Consider the following 20,249-nt stretch of genomic DNA (forward strand, 5'->3'; position numbering starts at 1 on the left):
ACTGATGGTCTAACCCATTTCCTGCCTGTGTGAGAAAGTGCATGTCTTAGAGAGCGAAAATAGCTCTGGTGATTGAATCTGACAAATAATAACACCTCAAGCTTGTTATCACCACTGATAAGGTACAACACGAACATTTGCATTTGATTATGTCTCATAATGTGTACAGCCTCTCTTAAAGCACATTACTGCTAAACAGGCACAAGGCAGCTATCTCCTGAAGTGATCTAGTAGTTATTAATGCATGCATCCAGTCACTATATCCTGACGCTGCGGTTCTGAGAAGAATTAATGTGTCTGTGAGTCCATTATCCGAAGAACCACAAACCTTCAAATGCAGAAAATGTAGAGAGACTTCAAGAGAGTTAGTTCACAACATGTGGTCTGCTGTCTCCGTTTGTTGTGTGTTTGTGGGTGTATGTGTGTGTCTGTGTGATTGAAAAAGGTTCACATTGACCTATTTCTGCCCTTGCATTGTGAGAAAGATGTGAGGTGAATACAATTCTTAAGATCAACCTGGACACACAGAAACACACACCCAAACATAAACACACTCAAAAATGGTATTCCACACCATTCGATGATGTACTCACTCTGCATGTTATCGAGACGGACACCACGGGGTGAATTTGAGAGAAAAATCAAACGCTTAAAAGTGGGGTTTGAAGAGATATGTATGTGTGTGGGGATGCTTGTGTATGCGTGTGATGGTGCTTTGCATCGATGCCACAAGGTTAACGTATCATGAATACATATTTAAATCCCTGTCGTGCTCCCACACCAGAATTCAAATGTGTGCTTTATAGATTGGGCACCTAAGGTATGAAGTCTGACGCAACACAGTGCAAAAAAAGGGTTTTTAATCATTTACTAAATCAAACCAAACCCTCTGCAACTACAGCATGTTGATAACATTTGACCTAATTCAACGCTGATAAGCTTTATTTTTAAGATCGATCTTTTTGTATTTGAGACACGCTTGCTCTTTTTTATGATATATATCATTGACCAAAGGTGGTATGCATACTATTAAGGGTATCTACAGCTAAGGTGCAAATGACATTTCCACTTCAATTTTAATCCTCAAACAGTATGCTCAGATTGGCATATCGCACCACTGCAGAGTCAGATTGTGCTCACATTGCAAAATGATGAGCCAGACCAAATCCATTAGGTGGTCAAGTCTGCATTATGATTTGGAAACTGCAAACCTTTGATATGCCCTAGTTAGAAGTACGCACACTAGCTCCTAATATCCGCATCTGAAGGTCGTTGCCCCACTTAAATTGAAAAGTAAAGCTTAAACAAATTAAGCTATCAAATTAAGAAATAAACACACCTACAGGTTTGGTGGATCAATGAAGACATGTATTCTGACAAGTAAAATAATGTTTTTTTTATTCTTTGCTTGAGGGTTTTTTCAGAGAGACTGGGGAAAGAGACTTGCTATACTATAGCATTCATATAAAAGTGCGTTGGCCTGTAATAGCCATTGTAACAGGTGACACATTGCCTGTACGCAGTTCCCTTCTTTTTTGCGTAATAATTACAACCGATTTTGAGATTCAATCTCAGGAGCAAATACAGCTGTCATTTCCAAAAACTGACAGAATGAGTGCTGTCAATAATATAGGCAGAGATGGGAAATGGAAGGCGGACAAAATGATTTCCAAATGTGGACACCCAGCAATACATCACCTAGAATCCTTCTGACAGGACAGATAAATCATTTAAAAATGAAAAGTGTAGTTTAGGCAAATATATCTCTGGGTTGGGCTTACCTGTTCAGTCCCAGAGTGCAAGCCAAGTTAATGCCAGGCTTGTTTGCCCTAGATGATGTGCTATCCCTGGTGAGGCCGGGGTGGAATCCAAGCTATTGATCCTTCTAGACGTCTGACTGATCACAGCTCAGTTTGTTTTATTCAGAATGTACAATTCTCCCAAAAGCTCATCCAGCAAAATAAATCAACATGCAGTAACACAAGCCAATGTCAGCAGGTGCAAAGCACTGTGACGCCACACCTGACTCCACACTTAACACCATTGCCTTTTGATGCAATTTTCTTGGAAGGCTATATTTATCCAGAGAGAGAAATCCAAAATTAGAGTTGAACAATTTGTCTTTAATATTTCAAGTGAATGTGGTTGTTTTTGTCTAATTTGTATATGAATATAGCTTCAGTACTCAAATTGTCATAAAAAACATGTTTATAAGAAAACTTTACAGCTTTCAAAATAACTTCTGCATTTCTCATTGACACCTTATCACATACAACATTACAAAGAAATGTTGCACCTGCCAGCATCAGCTTGACTGAGCGCTGCACTGATATGCCACATAAGAAGCAACAGTCTCACAACTGCCTCTACACATAACTAGATATGGGCTATTTTCTAAGTGTTAGTCGAAGTGTCAGACATTGCCTCTACACATGATTCAATTAATTTAGTTACACAGGTTGAGGTGTTGGTATATGTGATGAAACACACTACGTCCACACCACACATGCATGACACCTGTGTCACGTCACACACTGATGTGGAGTTTAGAGTACTGCTGTGCATGACTTTTGATATTCTTCACCCCTCACATTCACACAAACACACACATTATTTGAATGAAACTAGGTTAAACAGCAACCTAGAGTGCTGTACTTGGAAGACAAATCATGAAATAAAATGTATTGGTCTTTGTATTTTTCAATCACTCTTGGCTCCCAGTTTGACAGTTTTCCTTTACTTAATCACCATTACTTGTGTAGCTTAAGGGGAAAATCAAAAAAGGAATAATCTATTGCAATCAGGTAATTATTATGTTCCTTCTATAAAGCTGTCAGCCCAGTTAGACTAAAAGCAAAGGTGCTGTCCCTCCTGAAAAAGCCCATTAACTATGAAACACAGTACATTAAATAAAACTGACACCTCCTTGAAATCCAGGAATAAACCAATCAGCACACACATTTGAAGAACATTATGAGATACGCTGGGAAATGCAGATAACTCAGTGGGGAAATAATGAAGGCATGTAATGTGTTGTAAATGAAAACAAAGAAAAACAACACTTAAAAAGGAAGCTCATACTGTAAAGTTTGCCACATGTTTACAAGGAAATACGTGTATATTTATCTCATTCATCCACGTAGTCAAATGTGTAGTCAAAATGTAGTTTACTTTTCATTAGTTTCACTGTATAATGTTTAGATAATACAACATACAAATAAACTATTGGTCAAACTAAATAAACTTTACCTTTCCTGGATGGATGTTATAACATGAACTGTCCATTGCTTTTTTCATTACCTGTGTTTTTAGCTGCTCACATTTCAAAAGAAAGCTGACAAGTAGTAGCTTTCGAGCAGACAAATCACAATTTCATCTGAACACACCACCAGCCAGTAGATCTAAAAGCTTAGTTTATGTTTGAGTCAAGGCATTGAAGGAAAAAGGAACATATTGACACTCCTGCAGAAGTCTGTTGGCACTTAAACTGACATAAGGGTTTTGGCTAATACACAGCTGCTATCTGGTTCCAGTGTGCACATGAATACACACATATTGCAGGTGTACACACACACACACACACACACACACACACACACACACACACACACACACACACACACACACACACACACACACACACACACACACACACACACACACACACACACACACACACACACACACACACACACACACACACACATGAATAGGCATTGATTATCTTAGACATGGGGCCGGTAGAGCATGTCTCAGACACATGGTTAACTAATGCACTTGGCCAATGGTTGTCTATGGACACACGCAGACACACACACCATCACACACAAACTCTCTACTCTAATGGCATTGATCGTAAGTAGTCGGGGTTTTAAGACTGTGTTTTGAGAGCCCTCTCTATGCTCTGAGCTCCTCAGGAATTCTCTTGACGATTGGTGATCTTTCTGAAGTGGAAGTAGAAATTCTGCTGCCTGCTTGGATAAAAGTTAAATAAAAATCAGACCAAGGGCGGTGTGTAGATCACAGGATGCTATGATCTGGATGTTCTGTCTCGAATAATTTACTCAGTGGGAGGCGGGAAATCAAGAAATGATTGAGTAAATACATAAAATAAGAAAACATATTTAATGTTATCTAATAGACATGTTGAGGTTATCATCACTGTGTCTATCACAAACCAATCGTTCCACCCTTTGGTTAAAAAGTAAGGACACTCTTTGATTTTTTCCTGTGATGTAATGCATTACAAATGTATCCTTAATGCCTTCTACTCCGTTATTTGTCCATGGCTAGGTTAACCTGCACTAATACTGTATATTCATACATCTGATAAGATTTTGTTTTTGTCAAACTTTTTTGTTATCAATAAGAAAAGATTATGCTGGATGATTATGCATGCATAGTTTTCATGAACATCCCTTTATGTTTTAAAGGGCTATCTAATAGGGATGGAAATGTATATTAGTCATGCTTCAAATATAAATCATTTTGTTTATCTAATGAATGCTGGCCTGTTGTGTCTAATTTCACAAAGGTGTTTGAGAATGGTGTGAGCCTCAGGTGTTATTCCATTTAAGTTTGGAGTTGCACAATATACAATTAATATGCAATTAGTGATGTAAAAATGCAGAGAATCAACAGGAAGTGTAGATGTTCTCACTAATTGCATCCAACCTTGAATAGGCTGGTGCATATGGGAGGTTGCTATGCAGGAGATTGGTTGCCATGCTTAGTATTGTAAGAGGTGGCTTGTCTATCCTAGTTCATTGAACTGTCTGAATATCAAGTGTCCTCTCAAGCTTAGAAATAACATCATAATCACTTTTCAGACAGGACCACCATTTCTAGATCACACAAATGCAGATTTCTCACAAATTAAGAGGGTCAGAATCCCCACGTAATGTGGATGGATTTAACATATTATATCACAAGTTCTTCTTTCGAAAATGGTTTTTCCCAAGAGACAATTTCAGCGGTTGATCAAGAGTAAAGGGACAAGCAGAGCTGAATCGGTTTCAGATCATTCTGCAGGGCAGCGAAGGCTGATTGATTGACTTCTGTAATCACAGAAAACAGTCATAGACATTGACATATTTATAACAGTCAGCAGCACTTGTGTGGTATTATTAAAGCCAGATGTCACTCATAGCAAGATCTGGGATACTTTCCCAATCTGTTGCCATGACAACTCCACAACATATGAAAACTCTTCAGAACTGAAAATAAATATGGCTTCACTAGGCTTTACGAGATATTCAGGCAATATTGTTGCCATTGATATACCTTGAACTGCTCTTAAAATCCTTTTGATATGCTATTGATACCAATAGTTCACTTCCTATTTGTTTAGATGGGATGATTGCATGCTGTATGCAGTAGCATGTTGTGCACGGCAGAAAAAAGTACCTGTTTGTTTTAGGGATCTTTTACATTATCCATTTAATCTATATTGAAACATTTAAATTCCTGGAAACATTGTAGCAGTTCACTGGTCATTAGTTCAATGTGTTGGCATTAAGTTAAATCTGACAAAGTAATGACAAAGATCATCAAATGTCTAAGTCGAGTCAAACCAAGGATAATATGGAAAGATGGCATATTTATAAAGTCATGATGTAAATATCAGCAATGAAACAATGCAGCAACAAGGTCAGCCCATCAGTGCAGCACAGAAGGAAACTGACAGACACGCATTTAAAAGCCCTACTCCCCACATTTGGCAAAGGCCCATTGAACCCTGCAATGGCACTGTTCCACTACAGACGTCTTTATCATTACAGTTGATTAGACTTGTACAACTGGATGACTGGCTTATATCCATTTGTATCATCCATCATCTGCTCTCACCCTCATAGCAGCAGCTGATGCCTTCTGAATAACTTACACACAGCTGCAGACACACACACAAATGCTCACACAACAAACACATGTAGGGAAATATATATATTTGTTCTTCCCAATACTCCTGTTAAGAATAACAATTCAAAACAGCTGATGTAATATAAAAGAAAAGAAAGACACACACAGATAGACAGATCTAAAATGAGTGTGTAGATAGACATACCTGTAAACAAGTGTGTCATCTCCAGAGCTGTTGTACTGGACCTGGAACATCCTGACTCCAGTTGCAGGTGTCTGACTGCTCCATCTAATGAGGGCAGAGTTTCCTGTCAGTTCCACCAATGAGACCCTCCGGTCGGCCCCTCGTGTCTCGTTGTTAGGCAGGGCAACCTTAGAGGAGGTTAGGATGTCAGACGGGGCCGGTTCAGAGGACGGGTCTCGGCTGCGGCTCGTGCTGTTTGCCAGGTGGGGCACTGCCGTCACAACAAGCTCCACCCTGCCCGTTGATTCACCTGCTGCGTTTGAGGCAATGCAGGTGAAGTTACCTGAATCCTTTAGGACTGTTACATTAATCTCCAGGCTTCCATTAGGGAAAACCAACGTTCTGAAAAAAAGTGAGATGTATCATAAAGTTAATAATAATAATTAAATATGACATACATAAAATGTAAATATACCAGTGTTGGGAAAATACTGAATGTACTCTTTAAATATCAGAGTAGCACATGATAACAGAGGCCTAACTGTAACTGTGTACGTAACCGGATGTATGATTACATGGATGACGCTCATGAGACACTGTGTTTTACATACGATAGCTATGTTCCTACGATTAACATGATGACACAGCCCGTAAGGAGATGGGCATATGACTGTCATGTTTATTGCTTACGCAGGCCTTAGCTAATCTGAACTAAGGCTCAGAATACTGCTTTGAACCGGTATACATGTATCTTGTGACTGAATAACACCCTCTCTTGTATATAAGCATGTGAAGGACACTGATCTCAGAACTATTTTGTCCCATGTAGCTCTGTATGTGATGACTACTTCCATTATTGCAAGGATAATAAATGCATGTATCCTGATATTGAAGTTCAAGCCGGTGACAGGTGATATTTTCTTAACAACCAGCAAAGTAAATATACCAACAAAGTAAAAAGCATTTAATGTAGAAACTGCAGGCCTTTGGCATAGTCAAACCATTATAAAATGGGCATGGTTCTTTTGCTCTTTATTCCTGACAAAAGGAGCAAGAAACTTTCACCTTTGATTGTACAATCATTCACTTTTAATCTCCTCATACCAGTTAGAGGCAAATTATGTCTGGTCAACTCCTATCACTCACGTAAACCAACTTCTCTGTCACCCACACATGAGCCATTGGCTAATCACTGTTCAAGCATCCATTCACACTCTATCCAGAATACATTCACACTCTATCCAGAATCAAAGTCATTTCTGCCAGGCTGGGGGGCTATGTTGTTGACTCCTTGTAGGCTTCTTCCACATGAATATGATAATTAACAAAAATTATATTTGTCAAGATACAAGATTGCGTCACTTCCGTAAACTGGCCTTTTCCGATCAAAATATTTAAAGATGCAAACGCAAAACCAAAGAGTGCTCAAGCAAGGAACTATAGGACTGTCACATGTTTTTTTAATACTATCAATCTTCAATAACAGATGTTGTATATGCAAAACCATAACTATAAATGCACATCTCTGACATGTGTGCGAAGAAGTAGGTTACCAGATAGAAGTGTGAGAAAGCTGTGACCTCAACAACTACCTTCTGATCCTGATTCACCTTTTGCCCACACGAGTAGTGTGCCTACGCCCTAATACTACAGCCAAGACAAAAATGAAGTGAGACACACTGTCTGACTTTCTAACTTGGTTGCACCTTGGCAGAGAACACTAAGCCTCAGCGGTACATGGAGAAATATTTGAAGAGCCCCTCTCTTGCCCCTGCCAACTTGTTTGCCAGGTTTCTGACATCATTAAATATGGTGAAGTGCTCTTAGGTGAAAAGTCGCATGCCATAAATAAACACCTTGCCTTTTAAATTTGAGAAACTATTGAGAAAATAAATTAATTGCAGATTTAACAAGACTGTATGGAAACAAAGTTAGTACCTGGTGCCATTAGATATGAGTCGCCCTTCAGGGCTGATCCAGTGAACTTCAGGCTCTGGATCACCATTCGCTTTGCACTTTAAACTTGCATGTTGGCCTTCCATAGACACTGTATGTGGCGACTTACGGGTCAAAACTGGTGGGTCACAAATAAACTCCTACGGCAAAAAGAACGTTTTGATTATTTAAATGACTATTATTTAAATTAGTAATATATGTTAGTTTCAAGATGTTTTCAATATTTGTATTAGTTTTCTTAAAGTTAAAACTGCACCTCTTCAGGAATGGTCCAGAAGTACTTGGCACTGAGGTCAGGGGGAGAAGCGCATGTCTCAAGGTCGTCTTCTCTGGTCAGTCTTCTCAACCACAGAAGTTCACAGTTACAGTGAAGGGGGTTGCCACCAAAACTTAACACCAGGGAGGTGAGGGGGGAGCCTTTGGACTTAGCATAAACTGGAATTCTCAGGAACAAAGGGTCCGGGGGAATTTTCTTCAGCTTGTTGGATGTCATGTCTAGCCTGTGAAAGGACCGAATAGGGAGAAGATGAGAATAGGATAAAAGAGAGCGGAAGAAAGAAGGGAACTTGTTCTTTATCCCTAGATCAACAGCAATTGATCCAGTTGATCAGTAAAACATCCTTTGCATTTATACATTCGTTATCATTTGCTCCTTTAATTATTTACCTGGCTAGCTTGTGTAGGTTTGTGAATACACCTTGGGGAACATGTTCTATGAGGTTGTGATCCATATTTAGGGTATTGACATTGGTGAGGCGCCCGATCATGTCCCAAGGTGTCTCGGCAAGATTATTGTAGCTGAGGTCGAGATCCTCCAGTGTGGACAGGAAGTCATCAAAGGCATGAGCAGATATGGAGTGAATCTGGTTGCTGGCGAGGATCAGGTGACGGAGGTTGGTCAGGCCTTTGAAATGGTCATCCTGGTTTGTGAAAAAGCAAAACTGCTTTGAAAGGCATCAGAGTAAGAGCATTACATATCTATACTCTATTGTTCAGGGAATGTTTTAACCACCCATCTTTAGTTATTTAAAGTTATTTCCTATTTAAAGGTAGGGTAGGTAAGTTTGAGAAACCGGCTCGAGATACACTTTTTGTTATATTCCATGGAATGCTCTTAACATCCCGATAGCAATGAATATCTTAAGTGCTTTGACAAAAGATCCATTAAAAAATGTCATCTGTGGAAGCCGTAGTACTGTAAAAAGCACGACCAATCATTTTAGCCGGCCCGGCTAAAATAACTGGATGGCCTACCTGCCTGTCAGCCTTCCATCGGGGCACAAACTTATCTCGTGCCCTCATTGGTCATGTGCGCGTTCGTGTGTGTTGGAGGAGGGGCTCTGTAAGGAAGAGGCAGATTTTCTCCGGTTGTGTATTTTCAAATTCTAGCGATCTCGAGCCGGTTTCTCAAACGTACCTACCCTACCTTTAATCAACAGTGAATTATACATCTGATTATTAATATCATCAATCAATTAAGTTATCTATCCATTAGTCTCACCTTGATAACAGTTAATCTGTTAGAGTCTAGATGGAGTGCTCTCAGTCGTCGCAAGTCACTGAAAGCTGAAGGGAGGATCTGACTGATGGTGTTTCTCGACAGGGTCAGATGTAGCAGGCTGGTCATGTTGGCAAAGTCCTTTCTTCGGACAGCTGGGAGTAAACAAAATGAACACAAAGAGACGCTCCATCAACTGCATCCCAAGTGGCCAGATTACATACAGTATTATGAAATCAAAATATATGGATATCTTCGCCCAGACATCCTCTTCCTATATCCACATTCTGATTAGCAACTTGAAACCCAAGAATGGAGTTGAAGTTGAGAGACAATGTCTATGGCCAAATTGTTTATCTGGATATCTGTTTACAGAGATTAAAAAAACCAAAGTGATTATGCGAGTATAGCCCATTGGATCCGAGATTGCATTTTGGTATGTGTGTTTCTTCTTTCTCGCAACCAAAGCCTGCTAACATGTAAATGCTACTCAGACTACAAAAAGGAAAACACTTGATACTAGAATATCATCCTCTTCCTTACTTATTCTGCATATGCAGATATCTGTTTATAGAGATTATATCTAAATTGATAAAGTCATGCCTACTCAGCTCAAGAGTTCAAATCCTGAACCCTGTGACACCCAGATTATCTGGTATCCCCCAAAATAAGATACTGAATGTTTTGTTTTGCTAAACTGAAATTGATTTGGATGTGACTTGTATAACTATGCGGCTGTGCGATACTGTTAACAGTGCATCAAATTATCTCCTTTTGGAACCTGTGAAAGCAGTCTTTATTTTTAGCCTGTGTGTCTTCAGTTTTGGCAAACCATGGAAGAACATTTCTTTCAAATCAAGCTTCAGAATATTATGTAGCTGTCTTGGTAAAATAAAAGGATAAAGCAACACTGAGTCCTTCAAAATTACATATGGTTCAATGTATACAATAAAAGTATTTCTCATCAAGAGAAGACTAATCATGAATGAGATTTGCTTGGCTGAAATGTATTCAAAAGTACACATTTTCAAAAGTAATACCACAAAGAAATGTGTAACTTTAGCTTGGGGGCTTTCAATCGTGTGACATACTCTGCTCACTGCATCCAATGTGACCTTTGAATATTAGAGGTATCTTTAACCTGTCAATACATAACACCTGCTGTCGCTTAATATTATTGCAGCAGGTTCACCCTTGAAGAAATCATTGCAGTCGATGAAGATAAGGAACAGACAGGATCATGCAAAGTGTCTTAATACACTGCGTTGATTGATGGTAAAATGGAGTACAGGATGGACTGGAAGGTACGTTACCTGTAATAAAGTTTTCTTGGAGCCGTAGCTCCACGGTGCGCCGGTCAATAGCAGCAGGAACAAACAGCAGGCCTGTCTTGGAGCAGAGGATAGCGAGCGATGGAGAAAGGCTCTGGCACATACAGCGTTTCGGACACGGCTGTCCCCTGCATGCTGCTGCCAGCAACAGCAAAGAGAACCACAGCCGTTCCATTATCCTCCACTGGGAGCAGGGCAACTGGAAGACAGAAGGAAATAAGCAATGAGTTGATACAGATACAAAGACATCTGGCAGCACGTCTCTGGCCTGCTGAGAAACTGCAGTAGCTTGGTCATTTGGCTAGTCTGCTTACCGCAGCAATCCTAGCTTTTCCATAGCCCTGTGGCTGAAGTGACCCACAGCTGGCAGAGCTCTATAGCATCTTCAATTCAGTCTCGATACAAGGACATTAAATAAGTAATGTGAGCTGGTCTAAAACTGTCCTTAACATACAGTTCTAAGTGCTCTTGTTACTACTAGGCCAAGTTTACTGCAAGAAAAAAAAAGATGAGTAATGGAAAAACCTGGGTGTGGTCTTGCCATTATTTTCACATAGTTTGTCTTTTCACGCTGAACCGTATTGACATAATTAATATCTGTGGCTGTGCCCTGAACATATAATCACAGTTTACTTTTACCAAACAAAGAAACTAAATAAACCAAAACCATGGGCAGAATGTGTTTCTAGGCTTACATAGTTGACTCACAGTAAATACGATATTTCAAAGTCAAACTTCTATTGAGAACAATGCTACAATAAAGTCACAATAAAGCAAAATGACAAGTACCAAGGCTTAGAAGCTAGCTATATTACACAATGATGTGGGCTCATAATGGGATTTATCATTGTGCGGTTGCATAGTTTACTGAAATCTTTTAAAACTGAAGATCTTTTCGTGATCAGTGCTTGTGTGATTTTTGGCAAGATGTAATATAAATGTGGATATTCAAAAAAGAGGTGTATAGATACAACATTATTACATGGCTAATCCAAAATAGCTTCATGCATTTGTGATCCTATCCACATCAAAGGTCTAAGTATTGTGGACTAGTGCTTTAGTCTCATGTGCTTTAGTCTCATGAATGCAGTTCTTCTTAACAGTGCTGGCATGATGACACTCTAGGACTCGGGGGACTCACACAACATTTAACACAGTTCTATCAAACATTGTCAGACTGATTTCTCTCTTTCCAGTTTACACCACATTAATCCCCCCGGGGCCATCCTTTCCTCACTCAATACCGGTTTCCAAAAACACCTGTCTGTCTAACAGGTGTGGCACAAGTTTCCCCAGACAAGTCACATTTACAATTGCAATAGATGTTGACCTGTATCTGGGATGACATGATGTGGTAGAACAGAACCGTGTCTTCTCACACTCTTTTTCCATAGTTCCTCACCTGGCCTTGAACCACTGTATCGTAGCACAATCATCCACCATGATTCAAAACTTAAAATAAAAAGTACTTCACTATCTTATGTTAAAGAATTGTCATGGTGTGTATTCAAGGACCTGATTAAAAAGGGTTTTCTGCACCAAAACCCTGCTTTGGTTGTGTGCTTACATTGAAGTTGTAGTTTAGTTAGTATTTATGCCATATGCTTTAACAGTGTGGCAAGAGTCTTCAAGGACCATCACATTCTACCTGTCAGATTTATAAAAGAAAGGTAAATATGGATCCATTTCTACTTTCTAACCCTGAAGACACGACTCAAAACCCATGGTGTGATATGTGTGTGTACCATTGGGCAGCAGTAGATTAGCCTGCCCAGCTTGACTACCAGGCTAATCAATAGCATTGAATTTGTCATCAGTGGGAGGCCTGTGTAAAGTACACCCCTCTTTTCTTATCCTCTCTTGGTACTTAAAACCCCCAGCAGAACATTTGTATCCATGGATGGCCAAGTACTTCCGCATCAGACGACAACAGGTTTTTATATATGCTTTTTTTCTCTTAGATTTACCTGTTTATTATCTTCCATATGTAATGTTATGACACTCCTTAAACAAAATGATGCTCTGTACTTTGAACTTGCATGTTTTCTGTTCTTAAGCAATGAGAAAAATAGAAAGACACAATGACAAACTGTAAGGTACATACACAAAGACACTTCAGTGTTTCAGTTTTTTCCATCTCAAACTTTTTCTTTGAAAAAACAATAGCTCTCTCCATTACTCTTGATTATTCCCCCAGTATATCTCCCCATCCTCATCGCAATCATACACCACATTATTCAGCTGATGTTCCCTCAATAATACTATTATACTACGTGTTCCCTCTTTACTCACTCCATCATCCCTAATTTGACCCATGTGTATACGTCATACTAGACAAACAATATAAAGTAATTTGCTAGCGATATCTCAGGCTTGTCATTATTTGTATCACTTGAACCTCCTTCATGAGACATGAGCTCCCATTCTGTGACACTAATGTTGAGAGCAAAAATGTGGGGCTTGCATTACATTTACTGTTGATTAAAATATTTTATTTGAGATCCTTAAACAATCCTGAAAAGAAAGAAGCCGGAAGTGAGTGAAAGGGTAATGTTGATTTACATTTGTGATACACATTTCTCAACCAGTGTTACCATAACATTAGGATTGATATTTCTACTCTTTTGAGTGGAAACAAGTTAACATTACCATGAAACCATTGATCAAGAATGAAGTATTGATTGAATAATATATTTCAACTTGACTCAGTCCCATTGAGTCAAGTTGAAATTCAACTTGACTCAAGTTAAAAACTACACATTTGAAACCAGTGATCAAGATTAAAATATTGATTGAATAATACATTGTATCATTACATGCACTTGTGGCTGAGGGGTCTAAGTGTCTGAATATATTTAATACACCATTTGTTATAAAGAATATGATAGGAGTTGAGGTTAAACTTCAAAAAATTAAAAAGAATAACGAACACCCCTTCAGAAATAATTGTATATTGATTTTCAGAGCCAATATGAGGGACATATTGCAGATCAAGTAGTGTGCTATTTTAAACATAATATTGGTCTCATCTCTCATGGCTCCGTTCCTTTTTAACCTTTGTTAATTAAGCATGGTTTCTAAAGAGGGTATAATTATCCTTCTAATCGAGCACTCCACAACGTTTGCTTTCATATTTACTGCCTTTTTTAATAATCACCTATTTCAGGCTTCATAACTAATAATTCTCTTTTCTCAGACTCTTCATGCTGGTTTTCCTCTCCAATTATCTCCCTGTGTTGCTTACTTTTATGATAGCATTATTGTTATGTATCTTTAATGTGTTAATGTTGCAGAAAATGGTGCCAGTGGTGAGTTTGAATGCACATATCCCTCCCTTGGTTCACCCACTCAACCTGCTCACATTCGTACAGCCTAAATGTACAGTATAATTTCAGTTATATTTTAAACATTTAGACACACCTCATTTAGTTCTCCCACACATCAGACTATGTGTGTTTTTTATGCTTTTCAATTACGGACGTATGGGTTTTTCTGTGTAATTTAGTGAGGGTGATAGCGATCAGTCAACCACCATTACGCACTGCCATGCTCATTCAGCTGGGGAGAGTTAATAACACAAGAGAAAACAGATCGGAGCTGTCTGCACTTGTTATCAGTTAGAGTGCCATTTACAATTGGTTGCAATGGTTTCAATGACAATCTAATGTTCTGCCAAAGCTAACTATTGAGATATCTTCAGTGGAGGGTATAACTTGACAGTTGTGTTTAGATCAATGAAACTCCAGTTGGTTTAAATCAGCTGTGATAGTGACGGGCTGTCGTATACACCCTCATACTAAAAGTCTTGTACTGCAATAAAGTCTGAATAATGTTCACAGGCCTGCTTACTGAATCATTGTATTTTCTCAGGCTGTCCATGCTCGTTTCATTTCTTCCTCATCCATCCTTCACCTGGTCCCACTCACTTTAAATGTCAATAAAATGGCACAAATATACACATTTTAAATAAGTATTTACAAAGGGTCGCTTTATGCTGCACACATTGGGAGCATACTGTCATGTTAGGCTAATATCAGAATTGTAACACAGAGCGGCGTGCGTTGAAAGCTTCACCATTCACTTTGAATGGGGTGACGTCACTTTTCGCCGAACTGCATTGTGGGAAGCGAAGCAGAGCTTTGCTGGCGTGGCTCGCTGCAAAAGTTGAGCAATGTTCAACTTTTGAAGCCTCGGCAGAAGCGTCAGCCAATCGAATCATATGCCAGTACAAGCTCTAGCCAATCAAACCGCTGCTTGTGTGTCAGGGGCGGGAGATTCATGTGATTGGTTGTTGGTCGAGTTTCAGACACGCCCGCCGGCAAGCTTCAACGAACGCCGCTGTGTGGATGGGCCGTAATACTTCACAGGGATGTGGTGACCCCATCTTTGGCCAACTAACCCAAAGTGGCCATGTTGGGCCAAGACATGGTATTATTATATTATTATTGTACTGGTGGCCTTACAATGAGCCAAAAGAGAATGCAACCTTTTGGGAAAATGTGGGTGCAACCCCCTGACAACTTAGTAACCGCCAATTAATCAGCAATATGTTTAAACCAGTTGGCATTTACATGGAACACTTCTGACTGGGGATAGGGTTGTGCTGTGATGGTTGACAGCCGTTTTAAAAGAACAGCCCTTTCAGCTTCATCAACATGTGCTGCAGTTCATTAAAATACATTAAACCATGCTGACAGACCATGACACTCCAATCATATGCAAAAGAGTAACTCCAGGGGTTTGAATCAGAATAAAATGCTCTTTAGCATGCTGCATTCATGCCTCTTTTTGATTTCAATTAAGAAGACTAATCACAAAGAATGATGTGTGAATCAGTCTTCACTAAGCTCGTAAGTGTGCATTACAGATAAAAAACAGTGTAGCAACATCAACATGAACTGGTAAATCAGACTACACATTACACTAGCCACCAAATCCCAGTCATTGTTTATTATTATGTCAGGTCATTAAAATTAGGTATAGCATAACATGCTACAGTGCTATGCAAATTGTATATGCTAGAATATGAAAGTGCGCTTTTCAAGAGCATGCTCATTAGTTACGGGAACAAAATGTAAGAGATACATACAGGACTTCAAACACAGCTACAGTATAGGTTCCATTGTTGTGGAGAAAATAAAAACAGCAGCATTGTTTAGAGTTTGTTTTCACTTCAGTTTTCAGGGTATTGAAGAAAGCAGTAATTAGCAACACACACTGCAAAAACACCCTGTGCGTCTTTTCTAAAGGAAAACATTGCCTCCATCTTCTATCGACTCGACCTGTGAAGATTAAAGACAGCTCCTTAAGCTCCTTTCTCAGTGTATTTTTCTCTACCTTTTTGCACGTAATCAATGGAAACAAGGAGATGTCTTTGCTAATGTGTTTATTGTAAATACAGCAGAATGTAAGAAGGAGGCAAAAGCTTGAGGCTCCTTTTTGATTACAGAGGATTGTCTTCTGATTAAGTCTGTGCTCTTCAGTCAGGATGAAACAAAATGTGATTCTCTGTGAAGTGCCCTAAAGCAAGTTAGAACTCCTTTATTTTATTGCATACATAATGCAATTACAGAATAATGGAAACCAAAAGAATACAACCGCAATGTGAAAATGGTTCACATTAAAGAAGATCCAAAAGCAGAATTAAGCAGTGGTCAGAAAAAAAGATTAGAACAACTCGAACTGTCAGATCTTAAAAACAGTGTCATTACACCCCTGTCTAAAGCGGTTTGGAACGCTTATCACTACACACACACATAAAAAAAACATTTGAGTTTGGTACAGCACTTTGGTAAGATTAGGCTGTGTTTAAACGTTCTCCAGAAATAAACTTTACCTACCAATGTAAGTTTCTCCACAGAATTCACTTCAGTAAACAGTCAAACAGTCAAAAACATTTTCAGAAATAACTTACTTCCATGGAAGACACTCTAGGTCATCTGGTTCCCTGACCTACATGCTCTGCTAATACCCCAGAGTGATGGGATTATGGGAATCATTTTTCAAAATGATATCTGAAGTTCCAGAAACTAGTTCAGATGTTGCCCCCGGAGTTCGCTATATCTCACTTTACAAGGTGAGGCATGATTGTAATCTCTGAGCAGGCCAAATCCTTCTCAATTATATTCCTTAATTGAATAAAATATATATATATATATATATATATATATTTATATATATATATATATATTTATATATATATATATATATATATTTATATATATATATATTTTAGGGCTGTCAGTCGATTAAAATATTTAATCGCGATTAATCGCATGATTGTCCATAGTTAATCGCGATTAATCGCAAATTAATCGCACATTTTTTATCTGTTCTAAATGTACCTTAGAGGGATATCTTTCAAGTTTTTAATACTCTTATCAACATATGAGTGGACAAATATGCTTTATATGTTTGTTTATTATCATTTGAACAATGACAAATATTCTCATGAATATTAAACACAACAACCTGAACATTACAAATATTCGCCTCAATTCAACCTGGAACCTCTTTCATACAATAATACTGTGTGTGTGTGTGTGTGTGTGTGTGTGTGTGTGTGTGTGTGTGTGTGTGTGTGTGTGTGTGTGTGTGTGTGTGTGTGTGTGTGTGTGTGTGTGTGTGTGTGTGTGTGTGTGGGGTGTGTGTGTGTGTGTGTGTGTGTGTGTGTGTGTGTGTGTGTGTGTGTGTGTGTGTGTGTGTGTGTGTGTGTGTGTGTGTGTGTGTGTGTGTGTGTGTGTGTGTGTGTGTGTGTGTGTGTGTGTGGAGACACTGTGGTGAATCGTTGGAGCTATGTGCAGCTCAAGGCATATATGCTCGAATGGGAGCTGCCTGGACGCTGCAATCATGTTGCGCGTACGATCCGTGCTGAGTGTGCTGACTTTTCGTACAATGTCCCACTGTCTGGCTACCTGCATAAAGTCAAGTGTTCGGCGCAGTTGTCGGCGAAATGTCATTGAAACAGCTCCTTAAATCCGTTAGCGCAGCTAGCTAGCACCAGATGCTAACAACAACAACACGTAAGGTGTGCCTCGCTCGCGCGAGTCGCGCCACACATACACACTCCCTCCCGGTCCTCCCGATGGCCAGTCCGGGCCTGCCGGTGAGCGTGGAAGTGTGGTCTGCCACAAGCGGGCGGCAGGAGCGAGGCTGTCAGCATCAGCTTGTCGATGGTATTTTACACTCGATGCGCTCTGAAACTACGGCGGCCGAGGACAAAAAATACACATGCGTTAATCGCGTTAAAATAATTAGTGGCGTTAATTTTTTTTTACGTTAACGCGTTATTAACGCGTTAACTTGACAGCCCTAATATATTTATAAAACGGACAAGTAAAATCAAGCAATCTGATTGGTTCTTAGCCGTGGTATACTGAGCGTATACCACGGGTAGAATTGTAAGTTACTTTTCACAACAAGTCAGTATCCCTCCGCGTCTGAGATAAACAGTATACAGTTGGGCTGAAAAGCAAACTGCCTGCAGTTTGCTTTTCAAACTGGAACAAGAAAGCAGCGGAGAAGTAACGGGGCAGAAACCTTCCTTTTTACGCAACGGTCCAGACATAGACATCAAACGGCAAAAACATATTCAGTGTGCAGTTCCTTTGGCATTAGGGCAGGGATATTTAGATACTTTCCAAGGTTTGACATCATGAATTGTGCTACTTTTAAAGCAAGCAACGATGTTTTCAAATCTGTAATCAAAAAGGTCCGCTTCGCGTCGGGCCGAACCACGCCCCTTAGCTGTGATATAATGAGCATATACCACGGCCTGTCGTGAGCTATTGCTTAAATATATAGTGAGAGAGAGATTTTATTGCAACGGCCTCTGGTGATAATTTCTATTTCCACTGGCAACTTTTGATCTCAAAGTCAGGGCTTACTCCCACTACAATACATTTAAAATTGCATTATAACGACATACTGTATGCATAAACAACACAGAAAACCATTCAACCTGTTTTCTGTAATATTCTTATTTTAGGATATGATTTAGGATGATTGTTTATTTACCCAACGAACCGTGTATAAACCGAGAATAATGCCTTGGAAACCTTTTACAAGAGACATTTGGAAACTCAAAGTCGGTTTGCATCTGTCAGAGACGGTGACAAGTATTTGCATATGAAAGCAGATCAAATCGTGAGTGATAATTACTTTTGCTGAAGTGTGATCTTTAGGCTCACCAGGGGGTTTCCATGCAAACAAAATCGGAATACTTCAGGGATGCAAACACTTTTAAAACCAGCAATCAACAACAAGATTTGCTTTTAAAATCTCCATTGATGTCATAATAATTCAGATGTATGGTCCATAAAAATAGAAGTAGTGATTTTTTTCTCAGTCATAGGTGATGCATTACGGCACCTTTATGATATAATATGCGTATATGACCTGCTATATCACCATCAGCCTGCTTATGTCTACTATCATTCATTAAATTCAAATTGGAAATAACCCACTGATGGGATCTTTGAACTCAGAACAGAACCAGCAACTTGTGTGTGTGTGTGTGTGTGTGTGTGTGTGTGTGTGTGTGTGTGTGTGTGTGTGTGTGTGTGTGTGTGTGTGTGTGTGTGTGTGTGTGTGTGTGTGTGTGTGTGTGTGTGTGTGTGTGTGTGTGTGTGTGTGTGTGTGTGTGTGTGTGTGTGTGTGTGTGTGTGTGTCCAGCCTGTACAATGGAGATGGATCACCCTGTCAGATTCCTTGCAGATCCACTGCACAGTGTGTTTTGTATAATTTACTGTATCTGTGCATGAGCTTGTTCATGTGCTTACTGAGTGTTTATCATATGTGCTTCTTACTTATGCAACCATGTCTACGCACATACCCTAAAACGTATTTATATATGTTTCCTACATAATTTAATATGTGACCAGAAGCATTAACATGTACAATACCTATATCTTTACTCTATAGAATTGTGTGTCTTTAAGGGGCTTGTTTGCTGCTGTACATAAGTGCTGGCTTAAAAGTGTGTGTGTGTGTGTGTGTGTGTGTGTGTGTGTGTGTGTGTGTGTGTGTGTGTGTGTGTGTGTGTGTGTGTGTGTGTGTGTGTGTGTGTGTGTGTGTGTGTGTGTGTGTGTGTGTGTGTGTGTGTGTGTGTGTGTGTGTGTGTGTGTGTGTGCGTGCGTGTGCTCCATCCCTTTTTCTTCAAAGTATACTGTAGCGAGAACACTGAGTTATTAACGACCACAAAAGCAGCATCATCCATCTGCTACCCGCACACTCACACTCTCAAGGTTCACTTAAATCAGACAACATACAGTACATGCATGTTCCCATAAGCGAACAAATCTCTGCTGCAGCTTAATCTCTGTGAAATGCAGCTGTGATTAATGATGAAACAAATATGTGCAGTTTCCGTTCTACCATTAACAATGTCCACTGCTATTGAAGCAAAACTACACCTGATCTA

General features: G+C 39.4%; 1 protein-coding gene across 1 annotated transcript in view; it reads right to left on the minus strand.

The window, feature by feature from the left end:
* Nucleotides 1-20,249, minus strand: part of zgc:172282 (leucine-rich repeat and fibronectin type III domain-containing protein 1-like protein) — a 154,557-nt gene that overhangs the window by 58,260 nt on the left and 76,048 nt on the right. The window contains exons 3-8 of the mRNA XM_034114937.1: nt 10,811-11,027; nt 9,501-9,652; nt 8,666-8,919; nt 8,256-8,499; nt 7,982-8,139; nt 6,065-6,445 (exon numbers count right to left, since the gene is read on the minus strand). Of these exons, the coding sequence (XP_033970828.1) occupies nt 6,065-6,445; nt 7,982-8,139; nt 8,256-8,499; nt 8,666-8,919; nt 9,501-9,652; nt 10,811-11,003 (1,382 nt within the window). The 5' untranslated portion in view covers nt 11,004-11,027. The remainder of the gene's footprint in view (nt 1-6,064; nt 6,446-7,981; nt 8,140-8,255; nt 8,500-8,665; nt 8,920-9,500; nt 9,653-10,810; nt 11,028-20,249) is intronic.

Source organism: Trematomus bernacchii, unplaced genomic scaffold, assembly GCF_902827165.1.
Source record: "Trematomus bernacchii unplaced genomic scaffold, fTreBer1.1, whole genome shotgun sequence".
Lineage (NCBI taxonomy): Eukaryota > Metazoa > Chordata > Actinopteri > Perciformes > Nototheniidae > Trematomus > Trematomus bernacchii.